The sequence below is a fragment of the Bradysia coprophila genome (assembly GCF_014529535.1).
Source record: "Bradysia coprophila strain Holo2 chromosome IV unlocalized genomic scaffold, BU_Bcop_v1 contig_5, whole genome shotgun sequence".
Lineage (NCBI taxonomy): Eukaryota > Metazoa > Arthropoda > Insecta > Diptera > Sciaridae > Bradysia > Bradysia coprophila.
The window spans coordinates 3,540,038-3,553,401 of record NW_023503374.1 but is presented as its reverse complement, the minus strand read 5'-3'; the positions used below and the strand labels follow the sequence as shown (position 1 = coordinate 3,553,401).

Sequence of the window (13,364 nt, the reverse complement as noted above, 5' to 3'; positions counted from 1 at the left end):
ATTTTCATTTCAAATTTTATATTTACATATTAAATGCCTTTTCATCTTTTATGGCACAAAACGTTGTTCCATAATATATATTTTATTGGTCCACATCGGGCTGCGGGGTATATCAATATTTGGATTAAAATGTTGCAATTTTGTTTGACTTGGAAGTTTTGTGAAGAAACTATTTCTAGACAACCGATTTCGGAAAATCTAATTTTTATTACGAAATTGAATATGGAATGGTTTGACCTCGCCTTGAGAAGGATTTGTATTCTTAGCGTGGATTCATTTTCTGTATATTTTGTTTTAAAATGTCATGAAACCTTATAATTTTGCGTACAGAACTTATAAATATCGGACAAACATTTGGATGAAAATTAGGCAAAAAATTGAACTTTACGAAGTTCAATGAAATAATCGGTGGATTCACGACAAATGCTTATTCTTAATCGTAACAAATAACTTTGAGATGATCAAAACATTCACTTTTTCCATAACAAGCGAAGAAAGTGAGTGACTCTGAATTTCTACTGGTTTTGATCATCGCAAAACTCTTACAAGCGTTCAGGTAATAGTATATTATTTCCGAGGTACCAAGTTGTGTATTTGATAAGTGGGGTGTTACAGCCCGACCCGAAGGGGAGGGCTGTATTCCCCACTTGTCAAATGACAACTTGGAACCTCGTAAGTACAATGCTTTACGTGATTAGGCAATGTAGACGCAAATGAAACATGCCGTAACACGTAAACTACTTTAAAATATCATCGTCGGTGGTTGTGCATATCTATACTCATGGTTAACATAGGTATTTGTCGGTCAAATGCGTACTTTCGTAATCGTGAACTTTGATTCTACTTTTCTACAACCAGTACTCTCCAAAGTTCGTTTACACCAAAAGAAAAAACGACACATTTTTTCTCGCAAAGATTAACCTACTCTTCGACTAGGACCATCGTCCCATATCCCCCATACCAAATATTGTTTTAACTTAAAACTACTGGAAACTCAGCCAGATCTAAATTTACTTACAACTAGGACGGTTGTCACATAACAAAAAGCATGTTTTAAAAAAATGAAGTAAAAGATTTGAAATAAACGCAACTTGAAAATCCTTAGTGTTATACGGTTGTAAAACAAATGATATGCTTGCTGTCTGAAATGTTAAAATGTTTAAAAATAACGAAGTAGCAGATGAAGTAATGTTGCATCACACACGTGACTGATACGTGACAAAAGAAGTAGGTGATTATTAATAATTTGTGACCCTTTATGATGGCTTTAGAAAATTTTTCTATCCTTTTCAATTTTTTTTGTCCGATTCCAACACTCAATCGTTTCAGTTTCTGTTCTTTTTCGGCTACCAAAACATGCACTCATAAAAACGTAATTACGTGTAAAGCTGGAAACTAACCACTGTATTTTTCACACAACATGATATTATCACTTCAGAGTTAATAACCCTTGAAATATCTGCATTGTTTTTGTTTGTTTTAAATTAAGTCACAAAATCATAATACACTTCAGCCGTCAGCCGTCAGTGTAAATAATTTCCATAAATAATATTAAAAGTAAACAAATTAAATTACAAAAATGAACGACTCTGACTGGTACAGCAATATAATTCCCGTTTAATTTCTCCAATTACAAAAACGACATGAAAAGAAGCGCGTCGACTAACTTCAATACTACCAGTTGTTCATCTACCAAGCGCCGAACGCTCCACTCCACAACGTATACCTAAATCTCATGTTTTGGTCACGCACGGTGCATTCTGATCTGTGAACCCTGAAGCGTGCCCAATTAGTCTGTTCGGGTTTTTTTTGCTCGATATTTTTATCTCTTTTTCACTGCATTTTGGCTAAGTATTCTTTTTCGTATATGAGATCATCATTTCTTTCTCGTTTTGTACCGAACGGTACGGAATGGTATAGAGAACATTGGCATCGCTTAATTTATGATCGTCGGAAAAATGCACTTTTTGCAATGAAGTTTTCTTTGATACAGCTGAATTTTTTTATAAAAAATAATTTTGACAGTCAGGCTTGTATGGAAATCCAACATAACAACGAAAAAAAATTGAATTTTCATACAAAATTCAAATTTTTAACTGTCAAAAATTATTTTTATAAAAAAATTCAGCTGTACCCTGGGGGCCTTGTAGTATTTTGTCATTACGTCTCTAACAGCATGTTCCGATCTACTATGATTAATGTGGCTTGTACCAAAGCTTCTGTTAAAACTAATGAAGTAAAAGATTGTGTACCAAACCCTAGGTGATGCATTAAACATTTGATGGAATAGATTTGATGATTACATTGTTATACACTTACGTCTATAAAAGGATTGAAAAAATCCTTAAATTATATGATAAACTGCAGTGGACGATATTGTAAGCTGAGAACTCATTCTCTGAGTTATTCTTTTGTTTCAAATACACAGATGCATGTGAAAAATAATTTTAAAGTGAAAACTAAGTGGTTCCGATGCGTCGAGAATACAAATTTTACAGAACATTGACATTATTTTCAAGATCAGCTTGATGGTCGATCATTTTTGCATAACGTTCCAAATTTAAATTTCTGAAACGTATACATATCGTTACGAAACGCATGCAATGTTTTTTTTTCTTTCCACTCTGCATCCGCAACCACTGCAGCAAACATACAACGAAAAACAATCTAATTTGATCTCATATATATATACCTTAAACCCATTATAATAATGGCAAAGAAGTAAGTATGTTGCCATTAAAGGTCAAGTGCGATTGCCACGAGCCTTTTTTCGCTGTAAACTATTTTCATTTTTGTACAAACGATCTGCACATTGTACACTTATAAGCCAAGTTAAATGTAGCATCATCAAATCTTGCATCAATCAAATTTGCATTTTGTAGCAAATTGCATAAAATCGATCGTTTTCTTTACAATTTTTCTTTTTTTCGTCTTATACTTGTAACTTTGGATGTGAAATGAATGTTCGTCTTGTTCGGCTGTGGAAATGTTGTTAGCTTTAGCATTATTACCGTTGTTATTGATGTTTCTTCGTTGTCGTTTTTTTTTATTCCTCTCCACTAACTCTATAATTGAAATTCATATTACGTTTGATCAGTTTGGAAAGAGAGTTTAGTTAGTTGTTGTGAGGCATTATGTATGTTTGTGCATAATTTCGAAAAATTGTTCTTCTGTTTACATCCTCAGCATGTAAGACAATCTAAGCGAGACTCTCATATTACATTTTAAGTAGGTAATGATAGTTCTGTGGCTGATTTTCATTCTAGCCATAATGTTTTGTGTGTTCTTTGTCTAATAAAGTGGTAATAAATTTGTGAATATAATTTTTGGTTGGAAGGGAAATGCCTGGCAGAGACACGTAAATCGTCATTTGCAAAATTGGTTTATTGATTTCTTTTCAATTCTATTCTTCTATTGTACAGTGAAACCACGTTGCACGTTGCTATTACCTGGAAAGAATATTTGTTATTAGCAGTGACGACAAAAGTAAGCAAAGCGTCATGTAAAATGCAGGCCTTTATAGCACAATAAATGGTTCAACTGATGAAGAAAAAGACTTAAAGTTTTTCATTATTGTCAGGAGTAACAGATTCGAAAAAAAAACTATTCGCCTAGTCGGTTGGCCTGTAGAGGCGCCACATTTTTTATAGTACTTCATTCTCACTGTACTATTTTTTTGTGTAACAACTTCACATTCGTTCATTCCCATGAAATGTCACTGCAGTGAAGTTTGTTCATGAAAAAATAATTCAGTGACAGCAGACTTTTGATGAAGAAAAGTACTAAATTGTAATAGATTTTACCCTTAGATTCTAAACTCCATTCTCCTATGAAAGGATAGAAGTCGTCGGTTCGTAATAATTTTTGCTCCTAGAAATGTGGACAGCTTTTATAATTTTGTAATTTTTTCCAGTGCAGGCAGTTACGATCTGTAATTCTTAATGAATGTAAATAAATTGAAATTACAGGAAAAGAAAAACGTCTACTACATCTACTACAAAGACAATTTTCGGGAATTTGAGACTATAAATTATGAAAGACCAGCATATCACAACCATGAATACCGAATCTGTTACTTCTTTACCCTGGCTTCTCTTCAGAAATCGTATAAATATTTCGCCTTTTACTAAAAATTTCCGTGCAGAGTAGCACTTAAACGAGTCTAAAGTTTAGTACTACTCTAAACGCAATTCTTTTACCTCATTAGTTTGAGCATACATTTTGTAAAATAAGTCCACAAAGTCTAATCTCGTTGCTTATTTTATTATTGTCGTTGTCGTTGTCGAGATAGATGGCATTCCAAAGCTAAAAATTATAAAATTGGCTCATTTGGTTTGTCAGACAGAAGTGTGTGTCGATAGTTTCCAATGGAAACGAATAACCTTCGCTTCCTTTTTAATTTGACTTAAGTTTTGAGTCTACTTACATTGCCAGTCTTACCATAGACTGTGATTTTTATTTGTCATTATTACCTTGACTGAAAGTTAGGGTATTATGGATGAAAATCAGTCTCAAAATGTGATCTATGATTTAAAATGCACGAATGTGTGACGAAAAACCGTAAAATGTTTGTAGCAGAAAGTTGGTAATAGTAAATTTTTGCTGAAAACTTACACATTTTAACACCAAACAATGGTAGTACTTTGTCCAAAAAGGATGAGAGTCCAAAATTAGCATCAAAATAATGATAATTTTCCCCCAAATGTAGGCAACAATTTAGACATGTGTAGATTACTCTTATCCAGCTCTGAGAAAAGTCAGCAGTTTAACGAAATTGTCATAAAAAGTTCAATTTTGTCGGATCTGGTCAAACTGCTACAACCAAATCTATTTTCTTTTGAAAGCTAACACATTCGTCTGTGGTCCTATATTTTTGAAAAAGGATTCTGGTCGAACAATATCATCAAAAGTAAACAAAAGCATAGATGCCTCTTAATAAAATCACATAAAACGTACAGCGCAGCGTCAACGGGATATTTAAATATTTCGTACGCTAGAAACGATGATTTTTATAGACTCCCTTCCCCTTGAGGTTGTTTATGATTTAACACAGACTCGTTATGTGCTGAACGTTGATATAATTCATAGGATGGAGCAGTAGTTATTTGGTTAGTTAATTATAAATTTCAGTAAGAATCGTACAGTTAGAGGCAGTGAAATTTCAGCTTGAATTTTTGTTTCAGATGTTTTTCAGGTGTTCCACTCAAACAATCAAAATTGTGTATATACGTCTGCCTCTGTCTGTATCATCAAATCATTTTAATTGTTTGTTGTAACATCTTCACTTCATTATATATCAATTTGTGTGGTATCTATAGTTGTAAGTGCTAATCATAATCTAAAAATTATGTAAATAGAAACTAATAATCATCATTCATCATGTTTACGCACCCAATTATCATATCTTGATCGTTGATCTCTCCAAAAGTACAAATTTTTTAAAATTCTGTTTACGTTTCGGGTCATTCCAGTTTAAATATTTGTTTGATCAATTTTTGTCTGTGGAAAATTTTTACGCATAATTATTAGGCAGCTCTGTTGTTGTTATTCTTTTCTTCGACAGTAAAAGTAACTTTGTTTACATGTATGCTTTATGGTTGCGTTAATGTGCCGTTTTATTTAAATATGAAAGAAATATCACGGCATTGTAATCTGACGAAAAAAAACATTTTCCAAACACAAAAATGTCTTTTCTAAATTAATCTTTTCAAAATGTTTTCAATGTTCGATCGAGAAAACGTTATCCACACACTCAAAACCATAACTTTTTTTTTATTTCATTTCACATACACATTTTTACCTGTAAAATATCCCGTAAATATTCCGAAATGGTACAAAAATATCGTTTTCAATTTGATAAAGACTTTAATTTATGCTTGTCCGAAACCATTTATGTAGCCGATTATTCACACCATAAATATTTGAAATAACGACGAATGGGTTAGAGAACTACTTGGAAAGAGAATTTTATGAATTTTGTTGGAACAACGGTTTTTGATATTATAACTGAATTTTCGTTGAATGGCTGAAATGTGTTAAATTTGTATATAATTTCTATGAAGACCATTTCGTATTTACATTTCAAACATAGTTGTTATTACACTTGGTTAACATTCTGTTTGTTTAGAAATTACACATTTTTTTTGTATTATTACAATAAAATGTGCAGAATCTTGCTGTTGTATCAATACTCCCTGTTTTTTCTTCGTAAATTTGAAACATCATTGTAGAACCAAAAGTTTATAAATTAGTTCTTAGCATAGCTCGTCGCTTATTTCAACATACCAGAAATGGAGCTTTTCCAAGCCGTTGACAAAACATTTTTAACTTTAACAATAATCCAACGAGCGAGATAGAGAAATCCAACCAACTAAAAATGTGAGGGGAATGTAGTGTAGATATGAAGCGTATCGTAATCACATTTCTTTCCATTAGTGACTAACTTAAATGAATCATGTCTAATAGACACTGTCTATGGTCAACTCTTAAATGGTTATGTGAAGGGCAAAGCCAATGAAAGTTATGGGTTTTAAGTTTTATATTTGAAGCAGTTTACATTGCTTACGATTCGGAAAGTACCAACCTTCAACGTTCTTAGAATGAGTCAGCATAATTAAGGCTTGGAATAGGTCGGTTTTTGACCTGACCTGAACCTGAAAAACGAAAATCTGATTTGACCTAAATTCGATCTGACTTGATTTTCATTTGACCTGACCTGATCTGATCTGTTTCAGATTTAACCTGACTGGACTGATCTGATTGATTCGCATATTTTATGTTAGTATTTGTTGCCGCAGCTTTTAGCATTCGGGTCAGGTCGGGTTTTCGAAATGGAAATCAGTCGGTGACATTTCAAGAACATATGTTATCAACAACGACCACATAAACAAGCGATATGTTAATGAAGTAATAGATTTGAGTTCAAAATTGGTTAAATGCACATTGCACAAATACAATCGAGAGCTAGAAATACGCGCGCGCGAATATGAAAGACTATTTGTGTACTTTACACACATGTAGAAAAGCTTTTTTTAGCATTTAACTATACCTTAGGCGCGGAACAAGTCAGGTCAATCTGAAACCTGACCTTGCAAACCTGAAACCTGATTCGGCCTAATACTGAACTGATACATTTTGACCTTGACCTGGTTTGACCTGAACCTGAAAGTCAGAAACCTGACCTGACCTGATCTTTACCAATTTTTACAATAACTTATAAACAATGTGAAACTTTGAATATGTAAATATATCGCATGAAACTGCTAGACGAGAAACATAGTTTTAGAAGTCCTCAACAACGAAAATCAAAAAGAATATGCAAAATGAATCATGTCAATTCAGGTCAAAGCTGAAACAGTTCAGGTCAGGTCAAGTTAAATTTGAAACGGGTCAAGCATTGGTTTAATTCAGTCTACATTCGTGTTTCGTATCATGTTAAAATTGAAAAATGTTAAAAAAAAGAAGTAACAGATTCAAATATCTAAAATTGATTTACATTTTGGCTCATATTTTTTCACTTACAAACATCCGATAACGTAATTGTTAGAAGAAATTTTGTAAAAGAATCAAACTCTTAATGGCAATGGCCAACCAGAAAGACTTCTCCATGTAGAAGAAAACGAAGAATTAAATACTTAACGACGCTATCAACTTCACTAAAGAGTATAGAAAATCTGAGAAATTCCTTGAAATTCTCAATTAAAACTTAAAATGATTTGATAACAGTACAGATCGTAGCTGAATAGAATCCATCTATAATGACTTATTCATTCTTTGTAGTCTACCAAATTAGAAAACGCCATTTTGTGTAACGTAGTTAATCAATTTTAGACTTAGACTTATTGATATTTTGGAACAAATTAGTGTTGTAGTGCTCTCGCTCACATCATAATTGAATCATTAAAATTGTTACCATTCCAACAGACCCTTCTTACCACAAAGAAAATGAGCCTCGACTGGCGCTATATTTGAAACAACGAAAATGATAATTTTACCAAATTATAGATCGTGTGGCTTTGGTTGCCGCACCACCGAGCTATACACGCATGTATCATTACTTTCCGGCACAATTGACACATCCTTTCTGCTACTATCCTCCAGCACCACAAACTGCACGATATCCAGGCACAGCATTTATTCGAATAAACGGAGACAAAAAGCATGGAGGTGATCTTTAAATAAGACTTAAAGTAATAGCCAAAATGAATGAGACATTGCGGTTTGATTGAATTCGACGACCTACACACATTTACCAATGATATGCGACAATTTTATAGACACGTTTAGGGTACAGGGGGAAATAAGTTGAAATGTGCAGCTGATCCACAAAACGCACAATCTTTTGTATAGTCAGAATCTATAGGCAGGTAGTCTTTCAGTATCTTTGCTACGTTGACGTCATCACATTACACATATCGGTGTAACAAAGACACTGTCTGGCTAGAGATTGTTTGTTGATTGAACTAATTAACAATGACTGAGAGCTTGTGGACAAAAAATGCGTGTATTTCAACTGATTTCCCACTGCAGTCAAGTTGAACAAAGAATTCGTTTTTCACTGAATTTTCTAGATTGGAGCAACTATGCTGATTTGACTAAAATAAACTTTTTTTACTCTAAACCATCAACCACATTTTGTACATGAAATATCATTGTGACTAAACATCATACCATCACACAGAATCACACATTTTAATATGACTAATATCAAGAAAAATGGACACGGAACTTTGTATAAAAATTGAAAAAACAACTGTTTTCCAAAATATTTCTTTTTTTTTAATTGGCACCTGATTTAAATGACAAGAGAACTAAATATGGACGTGGTTCAAACGAAATTTTAATTTAAATTTTCTTTGATTTATTTTTGTCTAACATTTTATTTTATCACTTGATCTAGGTCTATTCATGCGTCCAGATGATGCAAATCTATACACAACGCTTGAGCCTACGCTCAGCAGTAATCCCAATGTGTACTTTCAGCGTGGAGGCGGCGTTCATCCAGGAATGATGTATTGAATAAATGAAAATGGAAATTGAAATCATTTGCTGCAAAATAGTTATTTACGATAAACGAAATAAAACAAACAGCTCCATTGATAAAAGACTTCGAAAGTTCAGTATTAATTTAAATATTCGCTGAAAAGACTTTAATTTAAGTATCATAGATCCATTTACATACAGAGATTCGCTCATTTGTAAAATAAAATTAAAAAATTAAAAAAATCAGAAAATTCTTCTACGCAAAAAATTGATCATTTAAATCGTTGTTAAGGCCATTTTTATCTGCTCCTGGACTTTGAATGTTTCATTGGTAAGAAATGAAAGTATTCTTCATCCAGACCTTTTATTTTCCAACGCATAATCACATCTTCATTTTATTAAGAACTTTGTGTAAATATTATTCTTAGAAAATAAATCCATTTGTAGTTGTTTAACTCTGAGTTTTTTTTTGTGAAAAAGCTTTTAAATTTTAATAAAGCTTCGACGTGCTCACTGCCTAACTACGATAGACCTTGACATAATCCTTAAGAGCGAAACGAAAAGTGAAAGGAAAATGTCACCGAATTTTAACAAACAGAATCTACTACTTCAAATAGCATTTTATGTGAACAAGGTCGAATGATCATCAATAACCATACAATACCGGAAAGACGGTAAGTAAATCCAATGACATTATAGTAGAGGTCCTTGTAGAACAAAAGTCATAAAAATAGTTCACTTTATAGTAGAATGGTGAGCTTTGGACCAGTGATTAATATTGGTAGCCTGAGTCCAAAAAGATTAACACCCCTCAAAAAACCCCACCCCACACCCCAACACCCCTCACCAAAGATTTTAGTGATTTCAATGAATTATTGTGAAGCGCCTGTCAATGCTAGACTGTCGATATGGGGCTTAAACGAAAGGTAAAGGTTCATACTTTTTTTATATGACCAAACGCTTTTCAATTTTCCATTTTCCACAACAATTTTCCGAGTTTTCCATGAAAATCTATGAAATCTCAAATATAAAGGGTGGTGAATAAGTTAAAAAAGTTTTTGTACATACTTCCTTCTGCAATATGGTTCTTCAATGACTTCTTCGCTAATTTGACGAAAAAAAATTAAATAATGTGTCTTAGACTTGGAGATAAGCTCAGTTTTCCACCGCCGGAAAATTTCATTGAAATACTTTTTTACATATAACTGATGAAATATGCGAGCTGTGTCATTGAATTTGCGAGATTATCAAAGGATAGTTTATTGACGCATTTATTGAACTCTAGGAGAAGCCAATACACCATTAACCTCAAGTCACCCACCTCCCACTCTCCTATTATTGAACAAATTGTAGAAAAATTTTAAAATAGAAAGCAGACTATTTTTGAACTTACAAATTTACGCTGTAAATGTTTGGGATATTGCCTGCAATACCTTTTTCAAGTGGACAGTGGAAATAATTAAGAGTAAGTATGTAAGATACTACATTTTCAAATGAATATTTGATTACACTGCAAAAATGCTGCAGTGGCAGTTTCTGTCTAGGCCGATGCAATTCGACACCGTTGCATGCATGTTGTGTGGCTGTTCGACACCGGATGCGAATAGCCAAGCAACACAGTGCATGCTATTTGACACCGGTGACGAATAACCAGACAACACAGTGCATGCTATTTGCATCTGGTGTCGATTAGCCACGTAACACAGTAGATGCTAATTGACACTGGTGTCGATTGGCTAGGCAACACAGCTGATGCTATTCGACACCAACCTTTGAGACGCAGAAATAAATACCACATTATCTGGTTTAATTATTTTGATATCTTTTGTAAATGAAGCTTCTGGTAGCACTACTGCAATTTAGTGGCGGTGAGCCTATCTCCCTTTCTATTCTATTCAAGAATTAGGAAGTGTTTGCGTCTAAAAGATTCATATGTCGAGATCTCACGTTTAATTTTTAAGTTTTTTAATTATAAGTATTAATAACATCCTCTTTATTTTATTTACAACTGACGTATTGGAACATTACCATTGAGAAGCTCGTTACTATCTGATTTGCTCTACAATCAAAAATACTCGTCTGATACCCATCGTAATAAAAGTATCTACATTTTAATAACAAAATACGTTAGATTATCTTGATTCTGGACACTCTGTCACTCTCTCGCCAGTGGCTTTTGTGCCAGGCTTCGGCTGTTATGTTGGTTCAATGCAGAGAAACGTTACGTTCGGACAGGCTAGTTTTGGAAATATAAGACTGGACTAAATGTTACAGGCTGTGTCAATTTCAATGATAGGGACAATCTTGTCTTACCAGCTATCAATAGTGAAGACCTAAGCCGTCAGCCATCGCCTTAGGACTGCGAGGTATGCTTTTAAGGTCCTATAGATTAGCTAGTCATAGTATGACTGTCATACGTACCCATTTGCTCGCCTGGAGTAAGGCAATGGTTTTAGTTGGAGATGAGCTGTGGGTACTAGTGGTACACCAGATGTTTGGAGATGCGAGTAGATTATTTTGTTCATAGAAAGTTTGATGGAATCATCTCCATGGTTGGTTTTGTTTATTGGTCTGATGCGGCAAAATTTAAAAGAAAGTTGATTGTTCTACTTCGCTATAATCATCTCCAAGCATCTACCATTTTCAAAAGCAGTTAAGTCCACTGCCCATATAGACCGTGAGACAGAAAGGGACAACTATATTTCCTCTACCTACGTTAGAAGAGTTAAGAGAATGGTGGACTTTACTGCTTTTGATAAAACACTCTTCCTATAATCTCACTATCTAATGTCCAACGGATTCAAGATTTTTAGGATGACAGGGTAGTACAAAAGATCACAAGATCTGTGTGCATCGATCAAAAATGATTGGTAAATCTAACATATTGACTCATAAATGATATCAAAATAATTAAACCACATAATGTGGAATGTGAGTGATAATTGCTGAATGTGGGACATTTAAATCATTTTTACTACGTAGACAGAAACTGCCTCTGGAGCATTTTTGCAGTGTAATCGCACAACAATATTTATTTGAAAATGTAGTATCTTACATACTTACTCTTAATTATTTCCACAGTCCACTTGAAAAAGGTATTGCAGGCAATATTCCAAACATTTACAGCGTAAATTTGTAAGTTCAAAAATAGTCTGCTTTCTATTTTAAAATTTTTCTACAATTTGTTCAATAATAGGAGAGTGGGAGGTGGGTGACTTGAGGTTAATGGTGTATTGGCTTCTCCTAGAGTTCAATAAATGCGTCAATAAACTATCCTATGATAATCTCGCAAATTCAATGACACAGCTCGCATATTTCATCAGTTATATGTAAAAAAGTATTTGACACATTATTTAATTTTTTTTCGTCAAATTAGCGAAGAAGTCTTTGGATAACCATATTGCAGAAGGAAGTATGCACAAAAACTTTTTTAACTTATTCACCACCCTTTATATTTGAGATTTCATAGATTTTCATGGAAAGCTCGAAAAATTGATGTGGAAAATGAAAAATTGAAAAGCGTTTGGTCATATAAAAAAAGTATGAACCTTTACCTTTCGTTTAAGCCCCATATCGACAGTCTAGTATTGACAGGCGCATCACAATAATTCATTGAAGTGACCCTTACACTAAAATCTTTGGTGAGGGGTGTTGGGGTGTGGGGTGGGGTTTTTTGAGGGGTGTTAATCTTTTTGGACTCAGGCTACCAATATCAATCACTGGTCCAAAGCTCACCATTCTACTATAAAGTGAACTATTTTTATGCTAAGGACCTCTACTATTATTTGTTAACGGCAGTGACGACAAAAATAGTCGATAACTTCTGGCTGATGGTCGCCTTACGGTGTATATATAACTACTTACAACCCGTATGTAAACCAAATTAATTAAATAAATGTTGTTAAAAAAAACTAATGAATGAATAGACCTCCAATCGATCTGTTGAAAATACTTTGTCAGGTCCAAAGAAGTAGTAGACTTAAAGTTGTTACTAGTTATATGCTTGATGACTTTCTTTAAAGCTTAGACTAACAAGCTTGGCTTTATGTTCCAATAAAACAGTGCAACTCATTTAAGGTGTGTTTGGGACCAAACCTACCTTGCCCGTTTCTCTTCTATATACTCATTGAAGAGTATAACCTGGTGTGTTTGGTGTGTTTGGGACTAAACCTACCTTGGTGTGTTGGTGTTTTTGGGACTAAGCCTACCTTGCCCGTTTCTCTTCTATATGCTCATTGAAGAGTATAACCTGAAGTGAATCATAACTCGCTGATCCATGAAGCAATCGTCTCCTCCTCGTCTTTTCTTGGTGTGTTTGGGCTAGGTAGGTTTAGTCCCAAACACACCAACATCACATAGCAATGTGTATTATAATGCAGCCT

The 13,364-nt window shown here is 33.8% G+C and overlaps 1 protein-coding gene and 1 pseudogene across 2 annotated transcripts in view; both read left to right on the top strand.

The window, feature by feature from the left end:
• LOC119071732 overlaps positions 1 to 9,437 on the top strand; it is a 59,859-nt gene extending 50,422 nt beyond the window's left edge. The window contains exons 4-5 of one of the 2 annotated variants that reach the window (XM_037176762.1): positions 8,005 to 8,166; positions 8,900 to 9,437. In XM_037176762.1, coding sequence (XP_037032657.1) covers positions 8,005 to 8,166; positions 8,900 to 9,018 — 281 coding nt within the window. In that variant the 3' untranslated portion in view covers positions 9,019 to 9,437. The remainder of the gene's footprint in view (positions 1 to 8,004; positions 8,167 to 8,899) is intronic. The other variant, XM_037176763.1, reaches the window with a different exon arrangement.
• LOC119072111 lies at positions 4,081 to 4,216 on the top strand (annotated as a pseudogene).
• Positions 9,438 to 13,364: the final 3,927 nt, after the last annotated feature.